Source organism: Sciurus vulgaris, assembly GCF_902686455.1.
Source record: "Sciurus vulgaris genome assembly, chromosome: 5".
Classification (NCBI taxonomy): domain Eukaryota; kingdom Metazoa; phylum Chordata; class Mammalia; order Rodentia; family Sciuridae; genus Sciurus; species Sciurus vulgaris.
Window position 1 is genome coordinate 178,145,664 of NC_136465.1, and position 12,488 is coordinate 178,158,151.

The 12,488-nt window shown below is 60.7% G+C and overlaps 1 protein-coding gene across 1 annotated transcript in view; it reads right to left on the minus strand.

The window, feature by feature from the left end:
- CERK (ceramide kinase) overlaps positions 1–12,488 on the minus strand; it is a 37,030-nt gene that overhangs the window by 5,016 nt on the left and 19,526 nt on the right. Inside the window, 6 exon segments of the mRNA XM_079140180.1 lie at positions 753–858; positions 2,614–2,766; positions 3,654–3,728; positions 8,433–8,578; positions 9,350–9,413; positions 10,255–10,380. Coding sequence (XP_078996306.1) covers positions 753–858; positions 2,614–2,766; positions 3,654–3,728; positions 8,433–8,578; positions 9,350–9,413; positions 10,255–10,380 — 670 coding nt within the window.

Below are 12,488 nucleotides of genomic sequence, written 5' to 3' on the forward strand. Positions count from 1 at the left end.
CACTGACGTGGCCACACAACCCAGGGTGGCTAAATCAAGGTTTCCCTGTGGTTCTGTCTATACAGACATGGCTGGACGCACTTGGAGGGAAGGGCCGCTTGTTGATGTGGGAGCGTGTGGCTGGGGCAGAGTCCACGCAGCCACGGGGAGGCCTGCTTCTCCCACCCTCCTCTCTCCCATCCGGGCTCTTCTCTCATGGAGCTGCCCGGTCCACCCACTTGGCAGGCACCTGGGCGCTTGCTGTGGCTGCTCTCTGCCTTCTGAGGGGCTCAGGGGACTGGCCAGGGCTCTTGATCATGGGTGAGCTCCCATCGTGGAGCTGGGCAAAGTGTGTCGACAAGGGTCTCCGCCAGGGGTGGGGACGAGGCTGCTGAGTCACAGGTTCCATCAGACTGGCCTTGCGAGTAGCCCTCCCTCTGCCGGAGCCGCGCACGCACAGCTGTGGATTAGACAGCTGCCTGGCGTCCTTTCTCGCCTGCGCTGCTCATCTCCAGCCACAGGAGGGGCCTGGGAACCCCAGCAGGAGCAGACAGCGTGGGCAGGAGCCTCGGTCCTGTACCACAGTGGGACCCTGTCCTGTGTCCTCACGGCCAGGTGCCCCCGGTGCACACTGCCAGGTGCAGCCGCGAGCCAGCCCTGCACAAGCCCAGGGAAACCAGCGTCCTCCCGTGTGTCTGCCTCCACCGGATCAAGGCCCAGACCGGGCCCCATTTCATGTCACGTGCAGCAGACGGACCCAGAGGTGTGCTTACCCCGCCCGGCAGGGCTTCTGGTCCCGTGGAGACCCTGTGGTGTGCTGGGCTGGGAGGAAAGACACCGTTCCTTCGTAGCAGTGATGTGAGAGGAAGGTCTTCACACCTGGGGACAGAGCGTGGCCAAGAGAGCACTGCAGGTCACTGCACAGCCGCTGCTGCGCCACCGCTGCGGGGAGGAGAGGGAGCTCCTGGTGGCCACCAAGGGGGCTGCGGGGGCTCTGCCCTCCTCGTCTGGGCACAGTGACAGCAGAGGCCAGGGCTGTGGCTCTTCCATGCTGGCAAAGCAGGGCCTTCTCCATCACTGCCCCGCATGACCTTGGTGATGAGGCCTGCATGTCCCAGTGGCTTGGGGTCCTGGCCTCCTCACTTGAAGGTGGTCAGCAGTGCGCCCTCCCCCAGGGCTTGGTCCCTGCCAGAGCCCCGCCGTCGCACACCTGTGGCAGCCTGGGAGGGCTCAGGACAAGGGCCAGGCAACTCTGCCTCCCTAAATTCAAACTGCGGTGCTGTCCATGGTGCTGGCTGTGGGGCTGGCACCCAGCCCTGGGGCAAAGCCACTGGAGCTAGCCTGGGAGAAAGCTGTCAGGAACGCAGGTGCCGGACAGCAGGGAGAGGGCAGTGGGCACCAGGGAACTGGAGGAGGCCAGCCAGGCAGGCTCAGGGGTGCTCTGCAAGCATAAGGGGGACGTCACAGCTCCTTCTCTGCTGCTGAGCCCAGTACAGGCCTGCATGTTCCCAGTGTCCAGCCCACATCTGCTGTGGTGTGATGCTGGCCTCGGGGGCCAACAGAGGACCCACCTCCCCTGACCCCCAACACACCGAGGCCTCCCAGCCTCACACAGAGCCCAGGCCCCACTCTCCACGAGCTCTCGCCACGAGAGGACGCGCGCCGGCCAGCTGGGGAGGCGCAGTCCCCAGCCTCAGCAGCCTTGTGGCTGCACTGCTGCCACCGTGCAGCATGGCAACTGGCAGGGCTGGACTCGGGAGCATCTGCTGGGTGGAAACGGCTCCCAAGGCCCTGGGGCTCCTGCCACCTCTTTCTGCGTGGTGGTGGCTCTGGCTTCTCTCCCCACCCCTCTGGGCCCATGAGGTGTCCAGCACCCAGGGCCCTGAGGGGCTGCCCGTGGTAAGCACCTGACACGCGTGGCCGTCTCTGAGGCACGGGGGCAGGTGCTTCGGGGCTGGCGCCTACTGTGGCAGCCACCTCCAGGGCGGCCTCCTGGAGCCTCGGTGTCCCCGTACTAATCCTCCAGGGGTGGGACGGCGCCTGCCTGCTCAGCACCACCTGCTCTACCCTCCGCTCGCTCTGCCAGACGACGGGGCTTCTACCTCACAGCCGCTGGACACAAAGCCACTTACTCCAGACCCCTGGGGTTGAAGCAGTGCGTGGAGTGGGACGTAGACAGGGAGGCGTCTGGCCTGAGGGCCAGGGTCAGGGTCAGGGCCGAGCCAGCCTGGCAGGGCAGGTGCTAGCGGCTACCCCAGGACTCGACGGGCAAATGAGTTTGTGGGAGCTGAAGGGCACTGTGCCCAAAGGACAGGCTCCCACACGGGTGCAAGCCGCCATCACTGGCAGGTTCCTGCCCCTGTGGCCACTGTGCTTGGGTGATGGCAAACGGCTCTGGAACTCACGCTGCAGCCCCCCAAGGGCCGGCTGCCCTGTGCAGACACCCCTGCGTCTCAGGGAGTCTACAGTTTACCTGTGCTGGGTCACAGAATTCGGGCTCACGTCCAGCCCACTGCTCCCAGCCACAGGAAGCCATGGCCCACAGGCCCACCTGCAGAGGCTGCCTCGCTCAGAGGGCCCGTGACTGGTCGGCGCAGCACCCGGCGTGCCCGCCACCACGCAGCGCTCTGTTACCTGAGAAGTCGTATCTGGCGGGGCCCATCCACCGCTTCTTCTCACTGTCCTTGATCAAGTCCCCATAGAAGCCATAGCCCAGCAGGGACACTGAGTACCTCAGCAGCATGTTGTTGTGGTGTACGGAGGACACGTCCATGGCCAGCGAGTCCCCTGCAGGAGAGCACAGGTGTGCTCAGGGCCAGGCGCCAGCCCAACCTGACCTCAGGAGGTGCACATGCAAAACACACTGACGGAACAGGCCCAGCGCAGGGTCCCTCTTTTGATTCCCTGTTTTTGATTCAAGTGACACTTGTCTCAAATTCCCTGGGAAGCTATCGCTGGGGACAGGGTAAGCATGTACCCACAAAACCCATCCATGTCACTGAGAGGGTGGAGGGTCTGAGACTGAAGGGAAGTAACCACAATGAAAATACAAAGTCCTAAGTGGCTACTTTAAAACACGAGCTCTCTGTGACTCTGAGTCAGACAGTCACCGTGAACAGAAGCTCACAGAGGTTCCACGACCCTCTTCTCCCTGCCAGGGGCGGGGCGCCTGTCACCTGAAGGGGTGAACCACCCTGCAGCCTTGTGGGTGCTTCGCAGAGAGATCGGAGGCGGCCACACCCACAGCCACCCACCAGCATGGCACTCCTGCCCAGGCAGAGTGGGCACCCAGGGGCATCCCAAGAGCATGCGTGAAAGCAGTGGGGTGTGGCAGCAGGACAGAGCCCGGGGACAGGCCCGGCACTGCTGGCCATGGGAGGCAGGCTGAGTGGAGATGGGGGGCAGAGTGACAGCTCGGGTCAGAGCGAGGCAGGGTTCCAGGGCGAAGCAGGGCGTGCCCCAGAGCAGGGACAGCATGTGGTGGCAGCCTGTCCCATCTCCAGGCCCGCAGCCGCGATGGCTGCCTAGCAGGGCCCCTGGGTGGGCCTGGGAGGTGGGAGGGCAGTGTGGCAGAGGGGAAGGGTCGCCACCTGGACGCTGGTGTGCAAGCAGGGCCATGGGGACAAGAGGGAGCAGGGCCACCATGAAGGCAGTGGGGCGGGGAGCAGACTCACCAAGGATGATGTGCAGGGCCGACGTCTCCGCGTCATTAGTGCCCACGGTGGAGTAGCACACGCAGTCTGTCGACCCTGCGGGGAGGGCTCAGGTGACGCGGGCACCAGGTCGGGCCCACCCTGCCTCTCCTCAAGGCCAGCAGAGGAGGAGCACAGAGCTCGGCTGAAGGATGGAGGCCGGGAGACCGACGGGTCCCTGCAGTGGCATCCAGCGACTCCTCACTGGCTGGGTGCACCCTGCGGCCTCCGAGGCTCCTGGGCCTTACAGAGCCCCGGGGAGGCCTGCGGGGAGCAGTGGGCCCCCCGCACAGCTGTGTGCGGCGCATGACGCTTGCCCACCTCTGCACGGCTGCTGGTGGCACCTTGCAACCCAGGCCTGGACAGCAGCAGAAATCTGCACTGAGCATTGCCACGGTCGACCGTGAGGGTCACAGGACACACGCTAAGGAAACCACCACACCGAGACGCCATTTCAGCGGCAGGGTGAATTTCCAGGAAGCAGCTGGGCCCTCCCATAGGGGCCTTTCTGCACAGCGCTGACCCCTGAGCACACACACACCTGCCTGTGGCCAGGGGTCACGCCCTCGTCTGCCCAGTGGGGGCCAGAGTGTGGCTCTGAGGACGGGAGCGGGCACCTGCTCAGGAGGCACCACCGCACAGAGGCCCTGCCAGCCAGTGGCCCTGCGCCATGGCAGGGAGGCCACAGGCCTCTCTCTAACCGGGTCACAGTCAAGCCCTGCTCTGTGCTCAGCCGTGGGGCAGAGGAGACCCCGTGGCACTTAAAACAGCCCCAGCCAGACTCAGTGACTTGGTGACTTGGTGGGGCTGCACGGTGTGAGCGTGAAACAGGGACACCCTGGCCTTGGTCTCCTGGGACACCCGCGAGGCAGCATCCTGCAGGGCGCTGCCACCATCACATAAGCACTCCTGAGGAGGGCCACAGGGTGACAGGCAGAGTGCCACCAGAGCCACAGACCCGCATGCTCAGCCTGGGCCCAGAGTGGTGCTCGGGTCTCGTGGTGAGCGATCCCTCCTAGGTCTCTCCTGTCAGGTGCTGACCTGGTCGGGACAGAGACGCAGCACAGGCCCCCAGTGACCTCAGCGCACCGGAGGCCTCCACGGTTGACGTCCCTGGGTGTGCTCACACAGGCACACAGACCCATGCTCCCGCACACTCACAATCCAGGGCGTGCACGTCTCCTTCGGGATCTCTTAAAGACTTGAGTAGCATCTTCTTTCAAAAATGAGTCAAAAATATCAATGTTAAGCGAACCCTTAGGGTCACAGGAGTCGCTGATTCTTAAATGTGATTAACAGAACCGGAGGAGACGAGGCCCCTCAGACTCCCCATCTTCATGCCGCAGCGACAAGTGTCCGCATTCCTGAGAGAACCCTTGGGAGAAGCCCTGCGCGGACTCCAGCCCTGGCCCGGGGCAGACGCCGCCTGCAGACGCAGCCGCCCTGCATTCCACCAGCCACGCTCGGAGCCGCGGCCTTTCAGTGGGCAGACACGCAGCCTCGTTCTCAGCTGGAATGAAGAAACAGGACCCAGGGCCTCTGGAGGCCTCCGCTGCGTCCAGGTACCTCAGAGCTGGTCTGCGTCACAAACCGAAGGGGAAACCGAAACAGGAACTTCACAGAGGGCTTTGTACCTCCAACTTCGCCACGGCATGTGGTCCTAACAGGAAGGGGCCCTCATCATGGCCGAGTGCAGCGCCCCATCCACCAGCAGCGTGCTGGACAGAGGGCAGGTGTGCCAGGCAAGGCCCACGACCTCGAGGGCTCAGGATGAATGAGACCCAGGTCCTGGGGTGCCCGCATCACTCCCAGGGAGTGACCGAATGCTTCCTACTGGACTAACAGGTGTGAGGTGCACAGAACACGGGGAGCCTGAATTCTGGAGGGACAGAGGGCTTCCTGGGACCTGCTCTATATGTCTTGGTCCCAGCGGCAATGACCACGTGCTGGACTGAGTCCTCCGATAGGTCTGCAGGTCATTCTTCTGAAGCGTTAGGTTTGGAGACACAGGAGGTGATTCCTGCCCAGGCCGCTGGTGGCAAGTCCATCATGTTCCCAGAAACCTGAACCCACTCTGACGCTGAGCCCAGAGAACCTCTCCGCCCAGCTCAGACCTGATTCTTCACCCTTCAGGTCTTTCTGCTTTGGAAACAGCTGGCTGCTCGCTGCCCTGACTTAGTGCCTGTCCACAGCTTGGAGCAAACTCCTGAGCTCCGCAGGACCGGAAGCCACCTCCCAGACGCGGGCGGTCCTGCCTCGGTTCCAGCACCAGCACCCTCGCAGGCCTCCCGACCCCAAGGCTGAGGGTACAGATCTTCAGAGCCCCTGCCCGTCCCCACACCTGGCACCTAGGCTGGGGTTGAAGGTGCCCTGGGGCCCAGACAGAGTCAGCACCTCGCCATAAAGAAATGCCCAACCCAGAATCTTGGGGGTTCGGGTACTGGGGTGGAACCACTGAGCTACATCCCAGCCTTTTAAGTTTTATTTTGAGACAGGATCTCACTAAGTTGCCCAGGCTGGCCTCAAACTTGCGATCCTCCTGCCTCTGTCTCCAGAGTCACTGGGATGAAAGGTGTGCACCACTGTGCAGCCACAGGGAAGGCTTAGAACACTGGATGGGGTTGCCTGCCCTCCAGGGCTGTACTTTCCACCCCAAGGGACATAACACAGGTAGAACCTGCCCCCAGGGCGAGCATGGAGTCAGGCAGAGCCCCACTCCCCAGGGAGGCTCCGAAAGGCCAGGTGAAAGGAGAGGGTCTTTCGCAAAGGAGAGAAATACAAAGACGGCAAACAGGACACCGAGTGCCCTCAGGCTCCAGGACGGCCAAGCACAGAGCTCCCTGTGGGTGGGCACATGGCCACCCTGGGCCCAGGGCGGGGTCCAGATGGATGTGACCTTCAGAGGAGACCCGCATCAGTGACGTCCACGAGGAAGACATCTCCTGCCTGGAGCCTCGTGAGCCACCACCACCAGCACCAGAGCCCTTAGAGAGAGTGGCGGCCAGGGCAGACAGAGGGAAGGGCAAGCGAGGTCGGAGACAGCGGGCTATCCTCAGGACATGTGGCCTTACAGTGAGAGTCCAGGTCACTAGGAGGATTAGAACTGCCCTCGAACAGCAAAGACAGCAAGACAAGAGGCCACCTCTGGCCTCCAAGGGCAAACCCTGGCCAGTGACTGTCAACTTGGAGCTTGAACAGCATGCTCAGTCAGCCGCGACCCTGCCTTCCCGGAGGGCTCCTGTGCTGGGCCATGGGGAAGTCTGAGCCCCCCCTGTGGGGCAAGAGACACCGGCTCCTAAGGCCTTGTATGAACAGAGAAATCCATGGCCTGGGAAGGGATAGGGACATTGGGGGCCCTGCTGCCATCCCACAGTACAGTTTGCTGCTGGCCAGGCCAGCTGCAGGGATCTGATACAGGATGGGGCCTGCGTGCTTTTCCTCTTTATCCTCAATGGGGGGACCAAGTCAGCTGGGGTCTCCCTGCTGCACTGTTTCTTTCCATCACACACAACCGTCTGGTGAGTCGCCCACCAAGTCAGCAACACTCTCAACATGCCACAGAAGCAAGTAACCACTCCGTCGGATCGAGGGGATCTCAGATGACGACCCTTCAGCATACGATGGAAGCCACGATCCTAATCGGCCCAAGATGTGATGCTAACGCAACCCCAGAAGAGAGGCTTCGTCCTGAGGACAGCCATGGGCTGCCACCCGCAGGCACGTCCTTGGTGCGGAATGGGGATTCACGGGTTAAGATGAAGGGCGACATCCCTGTCGGTCAGAGCTGAGGGGCAGAGGCTGGTGCAGTGACCGCGGCAGGGCAGCTTCCGCTGTGGGAGCACAGCGTCGCTCCAGGGAAGACGCTTGGGTGCAGCGAGGGCTTGAGCTCCATCTCCTGACCTGCCCGGTGAGTGTGTGACCGCACCCCAGTGCCTCCTGTCTGCAGCCTCAGAACGGGGACGCTCACCGCATGATTTCAGGAGCCACGTGGGGGTGAAGTCACACGCATGGGCAGAGGCTGTGTGGGGTCAGCCTGCAGCCGGGAGGCACAAGAGGGGGAGCTGCTGGCTGCTGTGGTGTCGCAGGCCAGCAGTCGCTCTGCCTGGCTCTAATGTTTCTAAGAACGCGCTGCTTCCTAGAAAGATGGCAAATACACCGAGCCCAACAGACGCCTTGGGAGCAGAGGCCACCGGCCGGCGGTGGGGAGGTCCCCTCCTTCCTCCTGCCTGCCCACTCCCACTCCCTACTCCTCCAGGTCAGCTAGAGGCCATCTCTTGCGGAAGACCCCTTGACCGCCTCACCTACCCCAGGCCCCAGGCGTCCCGACTCCAGGGCTGCAGCCCCCACCCAGCGCCCACCACCAGCTCTCGAAGAGCAGACACGCCCTCTGCCGCTGGTCCCTGGGCCCTGCACGCGACTGGTACTCCTGGAGCAGATGTCCCTTATGAACACGCGTAGGTGTTCATTTCATTGGTCACACACTATCTTTCAAATAAGGAGGCGACCGGGGGCCACTTACCTGGCATGTGTGAGGCCCTGGGTTCTGTCCCCAGCACCAAAAAAAAGAAAAAGAAAAAAATATCGAACAAGCAAACAAAAAGCCCACAGAGAACACAGTCCCTGTAAGGGATAAAGTCACAGTCTGAGCAATGAACCTGGAGGACCCAAGAAGGGTCCTTCCTGAGAGCACCTAGGGGCAGGACAGGTGTGCATGAAGCGGAGTAGAGAGGCGGGGCGTCAGGAGCGCGGCGGGGCCCCTACCTGCGGGGATGATGCCGATCCTGAGGGGGCTGGGTACCAGCGTGGCGCAGGACTGGTTCTGGTCGACGCCGGCGCTCCTCTGGGTCCTCCCGATCAGACCGTGCAGCACCTCGCTGAACATGCCATCGCCGCCCACACAGACGATGCTGTGGGGAGCGGCAGTCAGGGCGCCCGCCAGTGAGAAGCCCCTGGCTGGTGTCCTGGTGAGCAGCTGTGCCTCCTTGCCAGCCCAACAGGGCACAGCCTACGCCGTCTTTCCCTCCGGGGCCTGGGACTTCAGTGGTCGCCAGGCAGAGAGTGGCTATGAGACCAGCTCCTGCCAGCCCCCTGAGACCCTGAACTCAGGCTGGGGATGTAGCCCAGGGGTAGAGCTTGTGCCCAGCACGTGAAAGGTCCCGAGTTCAACCCCCAGCACCAAGGAAAAAAATCCATTTCTAGGAATTTACCTTGAAAAAACCAGAATATGCCGAGATGTATTTACAAGAATGCTCTCTTACTTCAAGAGCAAAAAGTGGACAGAGCCCAAACATGCAATAGTGGGAGACCAGTTAAGTCACGGTACGTCTGTGTAACAATGTGATGGGGCATTAAAATAAAATGGTCGGGACGTGGGAAATTGCTCATAGCACAACCAAAACAAAAGCAGGATCCAAAACCATAAAAACACCATCAACTTCACGTGATCATGTCCTTGGCCGGGTCACTGCTGTCCTGCGGGGCTGTGCAAGTGTCCTGGGAGACTGAAAGGCAAACAGAGCCTCCAACCCAGGGTGGGCCCCAGGGGGCGCGTGGGACCCTTTCCCGGCCCTGTGCTGACGCTCTGTGGATGCATGTTTACTTGCAGGGTCAGGAGGACATAAGGGAAGGCACCGGGGGAGCGAGGTGGCACTGTCCGCTGCTCTGCCGGTGCCACTCACCCATCATACTTGTCCGTGTTGACCTCGTACAGAGTCTCCTTGGCCTGGTTCGCACGCTCGGTCACTGTGGGGACAACATTGCACGGTAGTTTACGCTCACGCCTGTGAGCTGTGTCTCACGCAGACGGCGAGGGCAGTGGCCGGGGCCCTGAGGGGCCTCCCAGCACCCCCAGGAGGGCACGGGGTGGCCTGGGCGAGCAGTCCCCTCTACAGGGTCAGGTCTGACTTTCTCGGGGCCTGATGATCAGCTCTCCTCGACAGCGATCACACCCAGCCTCCATGTTACGCTCCTCCCCCTGTTGGGGTCACTTTTGCAATTTTAGAACACAGGGACATGTAGAGAGGAAATGTTTGCCCACGGTCTCCGACCCAAGGTGAAAGGTCTCAGAGCTGAGGGTCCCGTGTGCAGAGTCCTGTGCGTTTGTTTCCCCACAGTCACTTTTTTATCATTAGAATTTTTGTAAATACCCTTCCCCTCCCCAGTCCTGGGGAGGGAACTCAGGTGCTCTACCACGGAGCTGCATCCCCAGCCCTTTTAATTTTAAGGGTCTCACTAAGTTGCTAAGGCTGGCCTCAGACTTGTGATCCTCCTGCCGTGGCCTCCTGAATCCTGGGACTGTGTCATGTTTACTAAAGGCCCTACGGGAAAACGATGCGTAGGCATGAGCCTGAAGCTCTCCTTGCAGGATGTCCTGCCTGTGGCCGCGCCCCCTGTCTTCTCAGTGCCTGATTCGCTGAGACTTGGCGAGAAGAGATGACACTATTGATTCTGTGCTCTTCCGTTCTGGTGTGTAAACTAAGTCCTATTTTGTTGAAAATGGTCTTATGGGACAAAGACCTCCCACGCTGACTATGTCTGCTTGGTGCTCAAGCTTCCTCCCGCGCGCCAGCTGGGCCCGCCTTACCGATGACCTCGGTGGTGATGGAAGCCAGCAGGAACAGCGGCGCCACTTTTCTCTCGTAGATCCGCTTGCCCTGGCCTTTCCCTCCAAACGGGTTGATGAACACCAGCAAGTGCTTGGGCCTGGACGCTGCAGAACCACATCACCAGAACACAACCAATGCGACCAACGTAAAACCAGAAATGTGGGCCAGGGGCGGGGGCGGCGACTCAGTGCTGAGCACCGGCCTGGCACGTGTGAGGCACTGGGTTCGATCCTCAGCACCACGTAAAAATAAATAAATAAATAATTCATAAAATTTTTTTAAAAAAGAACGTGGGCAAATCAGACCTCAGAATTCTGCTTCATGTTGTCCGATTAAAAAGTACACGTAGATCTTAAAGAACAAAGATAACACATTTTCCCACTTTGGTAAGGGAAAGCCAGAGTCTAATCATTGGCTGGCAGGAGTGTGCTTCCGCCTGGGGCAAGGAAGGCTCAGGACTCCGGAATCCTGCCTGGGGACTCTCCCTGACCACGCCAGGTGGTCTGGGCACTGGAGGACACACTGGTCAAGTCAGCAGAGACCAAGAAGAATGAGACAGATGTGCAGAAAGGAACACGTAGAGAGAAAGACAGACTCCAAGTTTCGTGCTGAAATGAACACAGGGCACGGCGGAGAGGCCGATGGCCGAGACCTGGCTGAATGCGGCCCGGGTTTCCTGTGACACCCGGTTTTCTTAAGACCACTTCCACATGTCTGTTCTGGTCAGCTCAAGAAGAACCGGTCAGTTCTGCAATTTAAAAACACAAACTGGGGGCTGGGTTGTGACTTAGTGGTAGAGCGCTCGCCTAGCATATGTGAGGCCCTGGGTTCCATCCTCAGCACCACACAAGAATAAAATAAAGGTGTTGTGTCCAGCTACAACTGAAAATGTATATGTTAACACACACACACCCAACAAACTGAACTAACTAATCAAGAGGAACAAGATGGGAAGCCCCAAGAAAACAGAACTTTGAAAGTCCACAGCAAAACTGGAACTTAAATGCCTATCGCAGCACACCTCAATATAGCCAGCGTGGGGTGACCGGGGTCCCTTGGTGGGCAACTGGACAAACAAGAAGAGTGTGCTTCACTTACAAAGGGAGTGGGCCATAGACACCACCAATAAGAAAACACGCCAGACCAAACAGGCCATGCTCAGAGAAGCCTGGGCCAGCCACTCAACCCTGCAAGGCCAATCCCAGCGGTTCCAGAAGGGAGAAACAGGCAAGGCCAGCCTGACCACTAGAGAGGGCCTACTGGACAGGGTCGGAGGGGGTGTGTGTGACCAAGACCCAGTAATCAGAGGCAAGACCGGTGTCACCAGGCTCACCATCTGCAGAGCAAGGGGACACGGTGGAACCACCAGAGACCTCTGGACACTCTGTGACCTGGACAGCAAGGGGACACAGTGCCGCCACCCAGAGGGACCTCTGGACACTCTGTGATCTGGACAGCAAGAGGACACGGTGCCACCACCCAGAGGGACCTCTGGACACTCTGTGACCTGGCCAGCAAGAGGACACAGTGCCACCACCCAGAGGGACCTCTGGACACTCTGTGACCTGGCCAGCAAGAGGACACGGTGCCACCACCCAGAGGGACCTCTGGACACTCTGTGACCTGGCCAGCAAGAGGACACGGTGCCACCACCCAGAGGGACCTCTGCACACTCTGTGACCTGGACAGCAAGGGACACGATGCCACCACCCAGAGGGACCTCTGGACACTCTGTGATCTGGGCAGCAAGGGGACACAGTGCCGCCACCCAGAGGGACCTCTGGACACTCTGTGATCTGGGCAGCAAGAGGACACGGTGCCACCACCCAGAGGGACCTCTGGACACTCTGTGACCTGGACAGCAAGGGACACGGTGCCACCACCCAGAGTGACCTCTGGACACTCTGTGACCTGGACAGCAAGGGACACGGTGCCACCACCCAGAGTGACCTCTGGACACTCTGTGACCTGGACAGCAAGGGACACGGTGCCACCACCCAGAGGGACCTCTGGACACTCTGTGACCTGTTCAGCAAGGGACACGGTGCCACCACCCAGAGGGACCTCTGGACACTCTGTGACCTGTTCAGCAAGGGACACGGTGCCACCACCCAGAGGGACCTCTGGACACTCTGTGACCTGTTCAGCAAGGGACACGGTGCCACCACTGTGGCCTTCTGGTGTCACCCACACCGCCTCAGGAGGTCCACAC